At 37.4% G+C, this 13,748-nt stretch overlaps 1 protein-coding gene across 1 annotated transcript in view; it reads right to left on the reverse strand.

The window, feature by feature from the left end:
* UNC13C (unc-13 homolog C) overlaps window positions 1-13,748 on the reverse strand; it is a 520,481-nt gene that overhangs the window by 266,096 nt on the left and 240,637 nt on the right. Inside the window, exon 12 of the mRNA XM_075857981.1 lies at window positions 13,415-13,584. Within this exon, the coding sequence (XP_075714096.1) occupies window positions 13,415-13,584 (170 nt within the window). The remainder of the gene's footprint in view (window positions 1-13,414; window positions 13,585-13,748) is intronic.

A 13,748-nucleotide genomic window follows, 5' to 3' on the forward strand; every position in this document is an offset into this window, starting at 1 on the left:
CGATATTTCGATACATCGTGCAACCCTTGTGTATACATGAGAAATAACACTATTTCAGGCCATTATATGACTCTCCGCAAGCTTAATCTCTAATTTTAATTTTTCTCTGAGCTAGTAGCGGAGCCTAACTGCTATAATGTCTTCTATACACTGCACACGTAGAACACGAGAAACCTGTTCCCCAATCTCTCTGTAGCACACCCTCTGAGGCAGCAGCAGAATGGAAGACATTATACAGCGTACGATAGTAAAAAGTAGAAAAAAAAAAGTTGAAAAAATCCACAGCACTTTGACTTCGAGGCCTTGACACAGCGTGGGTACACGCAAAACGGCGATAGGCTTGTGCTCCACATCCATACTGCCTTTGTTTGCCTGCAGCAACATTAAATAAAAATTCTACTGAATGGTGAGTACCGTGGATTTTTTCTACTTTTTACTATTATACCTGTGCTTGTCTAATCACACCACTTAGCAACACCTGTTGTGGATTCAATTGAGCCAGTTTAGACCTACACTACCGTTCAAAAGTTTAGGGTCACTTAGAAATTTCCTTATTTTTGCAAGAAAAGCACAGTTTTTTTCAATGAAGATAACATTAAATTAATCAAAAATACACTCTATACATTGTTAATGTGCTAAATGACTATTCTAGCTGCAAACGTCTGGTTTTAAATGCAATATCTACATAGGTGTATAGAGGCCCATTCCCAGCAACCATCACTCCAGTGTTCTAATGGTACATTGTGTTTGCTAACTGTGTTAGAAGGCTAATGGATGATTAGAAAACACGTGAAAACCCTTGTGCAATTATGTTAGCACCGCTGTAAACAGTTTTGCTGTTTAGAGGAGCTATAAAACGGACCTTCCTTTGAGCTAGTTGAGAATCTGGAGCATTACATTTGTGGGTTTGATTAAACTCTCAAAATGGCTAGAAAAAGAGAGCTTTCATGTGAAACTCGACAGTCTATTCTTGTTCTTAGAAATGAAGGCTATTCCATGTGAGAAATTGCCAAGAAACTGAAGATTTCCTACAACGGTGTGTACTACTCCCTTCAGAGGATAGCACAAACAGGCTCTAACCAGAGTAGAAAGAGAAGTGGGAGGCCCCGCTGCACAACTGAGCAACAAGACAAGTACATTAGAGTCTCTAGTTTGAGAAATAGACGCCTCACAGGTCCTCAACTGGCGGCTTCATTAAATAGTACCCGCAAAACCCCAGTGTCAACGTCTACAGTGAAGAGGCGACAACGGGATGCTGGCCTTCAGGGCAGAGTTGCAAAAAAAAAAGCCATATCTGAGACTGGATAATAAAAGGAAAAGATTAATATGGGCAAAAGAACACAGACATTGGACAGAGGAAGATTGGAAAAAAGTGTTATGGACAGACGAATCGAAGTTTGAGGTGTTTGGATCACACAGAAGAACATTTGTGAGACGCAGAACAACTGAAAAGATGCTGGAAGAGTGCCTGACGCCATCTGTCAAGCATGGTGGAGGTAATGTGATGGTCTGGAGTTGCTTTGGTGCTGGTAAAGTGGGAGATTTGTACAATATAAAAGGGATTTTGAATAAGGAAGGCTATCACTCCATTTTGAAATGCCATGCCATAGCCTGTGGACAGCGCTTGATTGGAGCCAATTTCATCCTACAACAGGACAATGACCCAAAGCACACCTCCAAATTATGCAAGAACTATTTAGGGAAGAAGCAGGCAGCTGGTATTCTATCTGTAATGGAGTGGCCAGCGCAGTCACCAGATCTCAACCTCATAGAGCTGTTGTGGGAGCAGCTTGACCGTATGGTACGCAAGAAGTGCCCATCAAGGCAATCCAACTTGTGGGAGGGGCTTCTGGAAGCATGGGGTGAAATTTCTCCCGATTACCTCAGCAAATTAACAGCTAGAATGCCAAAGGTCTGCAATGCTGGAATTGCTGCAAATGGAGCATTCTTTGACGAAAGCAAAGTTTGAAGGAGAAAATTATTATTTCAAATAAAAATCATTATTTCTAACCTTGTCAATGTCTTGACTATATTTTCTAGTCATTTTGCAACTCATTTTATAAATATAAGTGTGAGTTTTCATGGAAAACACAAAATTGTCTGGGTGACCCCAAACTTTTGAACGGTAGTGTATGTGGTCGTCTGATTGAGACTTGTAGTGCTCCAAGAGCCTAGCAGTGTGGATCGTTTTCTCACTTTGAACATTTGATTATACACACGCTGTGTAGCTATGAATCCAGAACTGAGGTGAGATAAAACACTTACTAGAAGCTGCAGCAATGTCTGTCTGTGTCTCTCTGCTTTTATTTCCCTCCGGAAGCCTCCCCCCTCCCCTCTCCATAGACTTCTATGGGCAGGTATACCTGATACCTTAGTGAGCTGATAATCCATCTGGTCTCTCAAGAAAGATTTTAGCAGTGATTTGAGAGTAAATGATCAGTGCAGGAAGGAGGGGCAGAAGTGGCTCATAAGTGGAGAAAGAGGCAATTTTCTCTAATAAGATATATAACAAAGTTCCAGTCTTAATACAGGAATGATGACTTTATTATTTATTACTCAGAGCGGAGAATGGTTACAAAGAGCGTCTCTCGCTTTGCAGGACCCGGCACATCTGTGCATTACATAGACAGCCCGTTGATTTCTATGCGGATAGTCTATTGCTTAATTTACCCTTTCATTTACAGAAACTCCAAAATCCCTTTTCCTAAAAATACGGAAATGTTTTAATATAGAATTAAACATAGATATCTTAAACATGAAAACCTTGGAAAGAACACTCCCTTCCCACTACTTCAAGAAACATCTAACTCTCAAAACCAACTCTAATTATAAATTACAAATTATACAAAGTTTATAGATTAGATTTAAAGGGGTAATCCAGGTTTTTAAAATTGCTGGCCTTTCCTCAAGAAAGTTTTACACAGGTAGAAATCGCCCATGTTTACCACTTTTAAAATGAGCGCCGATCAACAATACACCTTTAAACGGAGCAATGATCGAATACACAGGGAGGTGTGCTACCAATTAGGGATAATTTTTATAGCTGCATAAAAAATGCAATCAGCCGATGAACGAGAGTTTCCACGTTCATCGGCTGATCGTTGCCCTATTTACACATTTGGAACAGGAACGAGCATTCATATGAACGGTAGTTTGCCTGATCATTTGCCCGTGAAAAAAGGCCTTTAGACTAGGCCATCAATATTAGATCGATGGGGTCGCGGCGCTCGGAACCCCACTGATCTAATATTGATGGCTTATCTTAAGGATAGGCCATCAGTTTTAAAAACCTGGATAAGCCTTTTAAACTGAATAAATATACTTACATTTGTTTAATGGAAATCACATTAATGTACATATAATACCCTTTTCTTTTTTCCCTCTTTATCATTACATACAGTTCCAAGATAACTTATCCTTAACTTTTTTTGGGGGGGTTGTATTCTTGAATCACAAGACATAGACAGCTTGACTGCTTTGCCTATATTGAATAATGTAATTTCTTAATAACCAACAAAAGTTGATCTTATAGAGGATCTGTCAGCTCTCCTGTAAAGGATCTGCCAGGCACAGCTTCGGGGTTAACTCCCATAGGTAATCAGTCTACACCTGAATCTACGTCTCTGAGACTGACTCCTTCTTCCACCACTCAGGATGGCAGGCTTAGGAGTGGGAGAGCCTATCGCAGCCTGGCCAGACGGAGCTCCGTCTGGCCAGGCTGCGATAGGCTCTCCCACTCCTAAGCCTGCCATCCTGAGTGGTGGAAGAAAGAGTCAGTCTCAGAGACATAGATTCAGGTGTAGACTGATTACCTATGGGAGTTAACCCCGAAGCTGTGCCTGGCAGATCCTTTACATCTCCTTACAAGTCTGTTGTAGTAAATACTTGTCATGCCATGAAATAACGAATGTGGGGCATCTTTTCTTAGAACTTTGCGTTATACTATTCCTTAGTTATTCGACCTACAATTTCATGAATACATTTACAACTGGGTATTACCAGTTGGGGGTCTGACCCTACAAAGTCTTGACACTGTGCAATCAGTGCTCAAAGTTGGGCTGTTTAAGGATATGCTCATTTGAGAAGGGGAATGGCAACATACAGTTTTTAATTTATTCATAGATTTCTAGGAGGAATAACAGAGGAGCAGCACAACACAGAGTTCAAATAAAGGATGCTTTAGAATTGTGATTTTATGGAGAATACAAGTATTTATGAAAACAAACACGTCAGGAGAGGTGACAGGTCCTCTTTAATGCCATATATTTTGCAGGATGAATAATAGTATTAATAATTTATCACTTGTCAATCTGTCTATTGTACAGGGTCAAATTCTAAGAATGTCACATTATTGACTCAGTCTTACGATTTTTATTTATTCTGTGCAGTCGACTACGTTATGGATTCCGTAAAAAAAAAATCAGAACCCTTTCACAACGTTGACAAACGGAAACCATTAGCAAAGTATCCGTCACCATTGAGATCAATGGTGGTGCAAACTAAAGCTATGGTTTCCATTTGCCTTTCCGTTGAGGGGTTCCGCCGACGGAAAGCTCAGACGGAACCCCTCAACAGAAAGACCACGCTGATGTGAACACACCCTTAACTTTCTTCCAAATACCCCCTGATATTTGTTAAGACTTAAAAGATTAGATTACCACTATATTATTTTCAGGCTCCATTCGCACACAGCGGTTTCGGCGCGGTTAGAATCGCTTTGAAAAACCACATCCTATAACCACATTTGTGTTTACCAAAATTAAATATTTTTTTTAATGCAAACCCAACCACATCAAAAACTTACCAAATCATGGTAAAAATGCATGCGGTTTTCAAATGCATTTTTTCTATATAGTTCTAACCACACCTCAACCTCAACATGTGAATCGACTCTGAATGTCATTCCATTGTTGTTTTTCAATTATTTTATTGAATGGAGCAAAGTTTAAATCATTACAATTTTAGAAACACTATTATTTTAAGATATTAAACGGGTTATCTGAGACTTTTCAAAATCAGCAGCAGGGCAGGGGATGGTATAAGATAATAAACTTGCAGATACTCACCCCCTTAAAGTGCTCCCTGCTCCACCACAGAGACCACATTCTTCACCAGTCCGGTCCTGGAAGCTCCTGCAGAGGTCATGTGCTGTTCATCGGTCGCGTGGTACTGCAACCAATCACTGGCCTCAGCAGTGATGCTGCCATAAACAACACGTGACCACTGATCTTTTTGAAACGTTGGCCTCAGCAATGATGCTGCTGTGAATGAAACGTGACCACTGATCTTTTTGGTTTTCAGATTTTAGGATCACTTTTAAAAAAAAATATTTTTAAATAATTTCTATTAGTGAAGGCTTGAAGCAATTGAAGAATCTATCAGAGCCAATGTTACCTCATCTTTCAGCACTGAATGTTGTTTCTGCTGCATGTGCATGGCTTTCTGCAAGTCCTATTCAGATGAATGGAACATTCTGCCTTATGTGAATATACCTTTTAAATATTGGCCATTATACTTCCAAGCAGTTCTCTGAAATCCACAGTTCAGTTCTTCATGGTTATTTTCTTTACTTCATTTTTTCTTTGTCTTCTATATCTGCTTTGATTTTATGATGCATTTTATTTTCTGGTTCTTTTTAATTTTTCTTTGATTTCACCCTTTTCTCCATCGTCTAATGGTGTAGTTGTTTTTTTTTTTTTAGCTCAACTTCGTTTTAAGCTTGTACATTACGAGTTTAGTCAATGATCTGTTCCACAATCTGCTCCAGGCCATGTGTTTGCTATTAAAATTGAACTTTTCCATAACTTGGCATGGAGGATGTAGACTATTTGATTTTCAATTCCATCTGGTGATGTCTAACTACAAATATGTTGTTTTGGTTGATTTAACAGTGGGTAAGTACTAAAAAGGTTCATTATATTCAGAAAGTTGCTCAGTCACTCTCACTTCTGCTTCCAAGATCATGTTCAATTGCATATTCTTTCTTGGAAATTATTACCTTGGCATTCCAGTCTCAAACTACTGCAGTCTCGATTTTATCATAATATTCATCATGATGAAACCTTTTGGTTTCTTCTTCTCCTACATCAGCGGTTGGAGCGTATACTCATGTAGTTGTGATGTCGAATGGCAGCGTAATAAATCAACATGAGGCCATTATTCACTGCATTATATGGAATTAGAGTCTACCATTGTTAGCTATTAAAGTCTTGTCACTCCTCTGAGTACTTGAAAGGGTTATAGACACCCATTAGTTTCATCATCTCTGAAATGCTTATAGTTGACAGTATCAAGTCAACTCCTGAATACCATCTTCGTTCTGTTAATCTAAATACGTCTAATATTTTGAGCAGATTAATTTCCTAATATATCTTTATTGTGATAGGAAGTCCAATTTGTTTGATACAGAGCTCCAAATCCTCTATATAAAAATAGAGCTAAATGATAAAATGTGGCTGCTGGCAGCTGCCACTATAGGTAGCTTAGGAGCTTACAGCATACTGTTTTTATATAAACATTTTATATTATACAACAATAAAACAGTGTTAAGCAAGGTCCTAAGCTCCCCTTTGTGGTAGTTGCAGGCAGGCTGGATTCTATAATTTAACTGTATCTATGCAGGGGACTTGGAGCTTAGAATTGTAAAAATGGAGCTCTGAACCCTTTAAAGATAATGTTATGAAATTAATGAGCACAGAATGTTTGACCTTAAAATGTGATTGTGTTAAAATTTAAGGAATACCAACAAGTCATGAGAAGATTTATGAGAAATGAGTATTGATACTATGTCATTAACAGTCACACAGAGCAAGGTATTTCTGGAGTATATAAGTGTTTTGTGCTAACTTTACTCAAGTTTTATTTAGCTTTTGCTTACAGAATTTGTTCCAGTGTTTTGTTAAATGGCTAAATGTGATTAATAGATAAATAAGGGAAATTGTGAAAATTAATTTTTTTAGGTTTATTTTATCATATTCACAATATGTAAAAAAAATATATAAATACTTCCAAATTTATCAGAGCTAAGTTTGTGCTAAGTCCATAGAAATGCCATTGTTTAATAAATCAAAATGCAGGAATGGATAAGCAGTGATTGCAGATATTCTATATCATCCACATGTCATATGTGAAATATCTGCTGATGATAACAAGATTCAACAAGTTTTATTTTCACTGTGTTTGGACCCTAAGCATTCTGAAACTTTTAGCGATGGGATACAAGTAAATCTTAATTTTCCAACCTGTTGATAGATTGTTGTTTTCACTTTCCCTAAGATACAATTGTCTATAGGAAAAAGGAAAAAAATCAGTCTGTGATCCAATATAATTCAAAGCAAATTTACATCTACATCTTGAACCTATGTTAAAAGCAACATTTTGTCATATGTCCATTTGCCATATGAGACTTGGCTTTGACTTGCCTTTGTTATCTTGTGAAGTGGATTGTCTGGTTTCTAACAAACAGCTTAATTCACAGTAATCATAAATCAACAAAAAAAAATCTTATGTACATTGCAGCATATGTATCAATACAATTTTGCCAGTTTTCTGCGTTTAACGTTTTAATTTATTAAGCCCCACCTCTTTTTCCAATAGTCTAACATTTTTGTATGTATTGTAATGAAGTAAAGTGACTTCGTAGTTCAGCTGCGCAAAACTTCCTCAATAAATGTGCGCCATCTTTGGGAATACGGCACATACTATACTGTAATTACTCAGAATTATTACTGGTACATGTGCCCCATTTATTCACTGTAGGGCTGCTTCAGGAATGTAAGGTATAAAGATTCAATGTGTTTTGGTATCCAAGGCAGACGTCCAAGCATGTGCATGAATATACTGGGAAGGCTGTACATTATGTTATAGGTCTCTTCACTTTGCTGCTATGTGTGCATTTTATTCTGCCAAAATTGTTCACAACGAAGATCTCTGCACAACCTGCTATCATCTTCACAGGCATAATGTTGTACATACACTATTTTATTGTGTGCTTTGCTGCAATGTAACACAACACATGCACACGCACCTACACAAAGTAATATAGTGTATTAAAGCTGCTGAGAATGTGCATTGAGATCGGAGCTGTCAATTACTTTGCAATCCTTTCCAAATTCAGTTGCTTACATTGTAAACACTTGTTATAACACAGCAGTGAACGATGCAGAAAGAAGCACATACTTTAGGTTAACATATGACCTTGTATAACCAGTGATTGGTAATAAATTGAGTTTTAACCTAGACTTTATGGCAAACACTAACCAAGGCTATCATTATAGAAGTCATTGGCCCACATTTAGGCCAATATCTAAGTTACAGCTCAAACTAATTTATTAGCATATGTTGCAACAAATTTACGACTTCATCTGCCTTTTTTGATAAATCTGTCAGAACATACAGTACATCAGTGCCATTAACTTTCACACTTACTAAAATGATAACACTTTCTCAATGCCAGGGTCTGTGTGAAGTGAGATGCATCTTTTATCCGAATTTTGTAGCTTTTTAAAAAAGTTGCTTTTTTTAAATGTGTTTAAATCCTGCCCTGTACTGCACAAATGGCATCAAAATTTTGGAGCAAATGGTTAATAAATATGTCAAATAGCAGATAATGCACTATTTTGAAACAAATATACTGATAAATGTGGGCCATCGTATTTATTTTGTATGTTTGTAAACTTGCGCAATTTATTTAATTTGCTTTATTGAGAAATTATTCCATTTTGCAGATATTAACCAGTTTCTCCTTCAAAACGCAACCAGTGATTGTAGGTTAGTGATAAATGCCTCTGATCTTGTACACAAATGTAATATTTTCTTTAACCCACATTAATATTCTGGATGCAAGCGATCAAATATTTTCCACTTTTTCATACATCTTAACTTTACTGTTAAAGGTCACTAAGACATCACATTTTTATTGTCAAACGACACAGCAATTTTAAAATGATAAAAAATGGCATGATAACTAATAGTCTAACAAAAGTCCCCTATTACATAATTTATCTGTAAATCTTCTGCTGTATCCGTGACCTACATATGTTTTTTTTCTTCTTCAGACTTAATTCGGTTAAATGAATATTTCATTACCTTACCTGGGTATGCAGCTAGAGTATTTCTTATAGAAGAATGGTTGGCTAATAAATGAGAGTTAATGTAATGTGCCCAGTGCTAAATCATCCAGAAGACCACTGGAAAATGAAGGTGAGTGGATGTACATGTCCATTATGTTCAGGCATCAAAATGTGTATTAGAAAGTTTTTGACAGTTTTGATATCCCAAAGTTTGTGTTAGTAAAACGTATGACAACACGAGTAAAACATTGACATGGCTAGATTAAACAAGAGGAGAGAGTATAAAACAGTATGGTTTATAGCATGCAATGCAAGTATTACCACTTATATAAAGTAGGACATAGATGTAAATAGACATATTAGATGTCACTATTATAATCCGGATAATATTATAAAAGTTTTTATATACTTAGATTTGTTTCACTCTAAGATGTGAACAGAAAAAAATAAGAAAAAAGTTGGTGGCTAGGTGTAGGTAGATATAGACAAGCTTGTGCCTTTTATTAGTCTTTTTATTTAAATATGCAATGGTAAGGCACAAAAGAAAGCTTCTCGAACCCTTCCCCCGATCATTAAGAATGCTTCTGCTCAGAGCTAAGTAAAGTCACGTGCAAGTCTTTAGTGGGATGTGCACTTTTCACTGCATGACCTATTGCAGTGTTTCAGGTATCTGGCCAACTAGTAATGAGTTTCAGAAGCGCTCATGCTTCAGTTCTCTCAGTAAACAACTTTCCATAACCAAGTAATTTCCCCAATGGCAAGCAGCGCACTTTGGCCTGAAGCCTGATCTTTGGAGTCCCCGAAACTAGTCATTAACAGTCAGACTCTATAACTGGTGCTCTTGAACAGGATCCAACAATTAGAAATCAGGAGAAAGTTACTCCAAACAAGGTCAGTTTTATTGGGATTGGAGAAACCGATCCCAGAACTGCTTTTGTGCCAAATGAAAGGCATCTTTCCCTGAAAAGCAGCCAGATTAGAAGCGTTGTAGAGTTATGGCTATTAAACTAGTCATACAGTACATCACTCCTCTGGGTTAACCTCAACTAAGGAGGTTGCCTATACTAAATGGAAAGTTACTGCTACAGCCGACAACTGTTCATACTACTTAACTGTGCTTCACCTGTTCACTTATTGCTTTTAGTCTTCTCATTTCTTTTTGCAGAATGTTTACAAAGCATTGGACTTTCTCTGTATTCATATTGATATTCTCAGCCAACCCCGTCAAGGCTCCCCTACTAGGGCCTTGGATTGAAACTAGTCCCCATCCTTGCTCGCTTTTGTTATCTCCCTCCCCTTTCCAGTCAGGAAATAATTGTCAAAGGTTCTACTTTCTGAGCCATGTCACATATGTTTTTGTTTTCTTTAGAGTGGTGATACTCGATATAAAATACGTGTATGTTTTCAAACAAGGTAACTTGTATCCGAGAGCCTGACTAACCAGGAACAACGTTACTATTATGAATAATAATATACCTGTGACCTAGAATGCACCAATCGTGAGCATCCGGCATAAATAATTTCTCTAAACTCCTCTATACTTCCATTCTCTGGAGCAGAATCTGATGCCCGGTGGGAATTTAGTGCGTGGCAGCCGACCATACAAATTCCTTCTCTACACACTATGTAGTAGAGTTGTGGCTATTACAGCCCAACTCAAATAGGTGAGTGGAACAAATATACTACTGTAAAAAATCTTGCTGTCCTTAGACCCAAGGCAATATTACTTTAGAAGAGCACACCGATTGTTTTTTTTAAATCTTATTCTCCTATTGTTCGCCTATATTATTCAAATGAATTACTAAAATAAAAAATTACCTTTTCATCCTTTAGATGCCAGAATGGCAGCGGCTTAAAATGAGACAAAGTACTGGCTCAAAGTTTTGTCGCAAAATAAGCCAAATCAAAGGCGGCATAAGGAGGAGAAAAGTGTCTAGCTAGATGCACCAAATTTATCATACAGTCTGCTTTAAGTTTAGACTGTCTTAGTAAATCTACCCCACTGTGTTATACATAGTGCAGGGCCTGAGCATGATACAGGGATTCATAGAACACTAGAGAGGGAATCCCTGTATCATACAGCACCCCCTCAGGCCTTGCAGTAGGCATTACATAGATTATTCCTCTGAGTGTTCCTTTCATGTAAAAAAAATACATATATTTTTAAGGCTTTGGTAGAATTAATCTCCAGATCTAGTAGGATGCTATATTCTACTCTGGTGTAAATTAATCATTTTGACTTTAGATTAATAGTTAACATTTCTACTTCTTTCTCTTGTATATTTCCTTTAATTGCTGGAGTAAAAAATGCCCCTCTATGATAGATATATCAATTAAAACTCAAATAACTTAAACTGATTAATAGTGCTTTCCTTTTAGAAAATGTTCAATAACCCTCTTCATTATATTCAGGTTATTAAATATTTAGTTTTTCCCCACTGAGGTAAATTATGTTATTCACATTTATTTTAGGATTGATAGATAATATTTTTTTTATATTATGGATGTTCTATAATTTAAGATGCTCTAGCAGTTTTTGACCTTACTGGCATGTACAGTAGTATAATCTGATAATCGCTTATTCTCTAATGCATAATGTAAGCATCTACTGTATGTCCTAAGTTTTATTTTGTAAAGATTAAAAACACAAAAAACATCAAATTGATAGTCATGCCTTATAAACTTGCTTGTATTTCAATTTTTCTTGGTATTTCCTTGCCTTTGACAATATTACTTTTAGCAAATTCACTAGTTTGGTGAAGTGTTTTACCTGTAATATTATAAATTGGCACTAAATGGCCACATTATTAGAGACACCCATCTAGTAGTATGTTGGACCTCCTTTGGCCTTCAGAACCGCAGCAATTTGTTGTGGCGTTGATTTTGCTGGGTGTTGAAAAGTTCAGCAGGAATATTGGACCATGTGAATAGGATAGGTTCTTGCAATTGCCGCTAAAGTGTCCTTCTGCCAAAGGGTAAACAGCTGCCATGAAGGGATGAACTTAGTTGGTCAGAATGCTTAGGTAAGCCCTACTGTTCAAACATCCATCCACAGGCATCAGAGGACCCAGGGTGTGCCAAGACAAAATTCCCCACACTACTATTCCCGCTCCACCAGCCTGACCTATTGACACCTGACCGGAAGGGTTCATGGATTCATGCTGATTGCACCAATTTATGACTCTCCCATCAGAATCTGACCAGGCAATGTTTTTCCAATGCTCAGTGATCCAATTTTTGCGCTCTTTTGCCTACTGGAGTCTTGCTTTTCTGTTTCCCTGAGACAGAAATGGCACTCAAACTGGTCGTCTGTTGTTCATAGTCCATCCATGCTAAGGAATAACGAGTTGTGCGTACAAACACATTCGTTGGAGCACCAGCCTTGTATTCAACTGCAATCTTCTTCACTGTGCACTGCCTTTGTCAGAACAATTCTCGACATCCTGCTCTGACCCCTTTCGTCAATGATTTGTTTACGTCCACTGGATCTCCTATTGCTGGATGTTTATCCTCGATCACACCATTCTTTTTTAAATACTGGCCCCAGTTAGTCTAGCACCGATGACCATGCCTTGTTCAAAGTCACTCAGATCCCTTGAGTCTCAGATTCTACTGTAGATTTACACTGGAACTGATCCACAGAAAACTTGCTCACATTATTTTCTGCTGCACTCCAGGGTAATATGTGTCTAATTTCTATACATGGGAAGCCTTAATCATGAAAGGGCAGGTGTTTCTAATAAAAAGGACATTAAGTGTATGTGGGAAATTGACAAAGTAGAGGATATTATTTGCTAAGAATACCACGATAATCAGCTGATTTTGCAGCCAGGCAGACTATCCCCTGCAGCGGCCATTAGAGGAAAAATTCAGCCATTCAGATGTCCATATTACTTACTAGGGCATATGGACAGGGGTTGCCCTGATGGAACAACACTTTTAATATCACAATATAACTTTATATGAAATAAACCTCTGATTTTCTGTTACAGGGCTATCTCGTAACTTATAAAATTCTGGCTGCCAACATATACCAATAGGAGGAGTTTAAGAGCTTACTGCATACTATTGTATCATTTAGTTCATGTATACATTGTATTGAGTAAGATTCCTGTAGGCATCCAGGGTTTTACCCTTTAAGTCCATGGCTATGTAGGAAATTTGGGGCTCTGCTGATCCAACATCTTCCAAACCTCACACACAATGTACACTTCAAAAATAAGAAATATTTATTATTTTTATTACTTATTAAAGGCTGCAACATTGCAACTGGTAAGTTTTCAGCATTCCTGGAAAACTAGAAGTTTACTGTATCCATGCAAATAAAATGCTTCAACACTCACCTAAATTGTACCAGACATCCATTTCTCCACTGAGTGTTCTCACATCTACAATTGTTTGCCCAAGAAAGTCATCTGATTCTTTCTTGAAGTGCTGTTTCACTCTGGACTTTATATCATCATCTTCATCCCAAACCCTCACTTTTATCCTGTCTGTGGAATTGTGGCATTCGCTATAAATAAAACAGTGGGAAACAAAATAAATAATCTGAAACAGAGAAAAATTATCTTTATTGATTGCTGTTGTTTACACAGGACATATGTAATATAAAAGCCTGCAAGGAATGTTTAGAGATTTTAGCTCTGAAGCTGAAGAATTGTGAATGCAGCTGTGTTT

Source organism: Rhinoderma darwinii, chromosome 3 (genome assembly GCF_050947455.1).
Source record: "Rhinoderma darwinii isolate aRhiDar2 chromosome 3, aRhiDar2.hap1, whole genome shotgun sequence".
Taxonomy (NCBI): domain Eukaryota; kingdom Metazoa; phylum Chordata; class Amphibia; order Anura; family Rhinodermatidae; genus Rhinoderma; species Rhinoderma darwinii.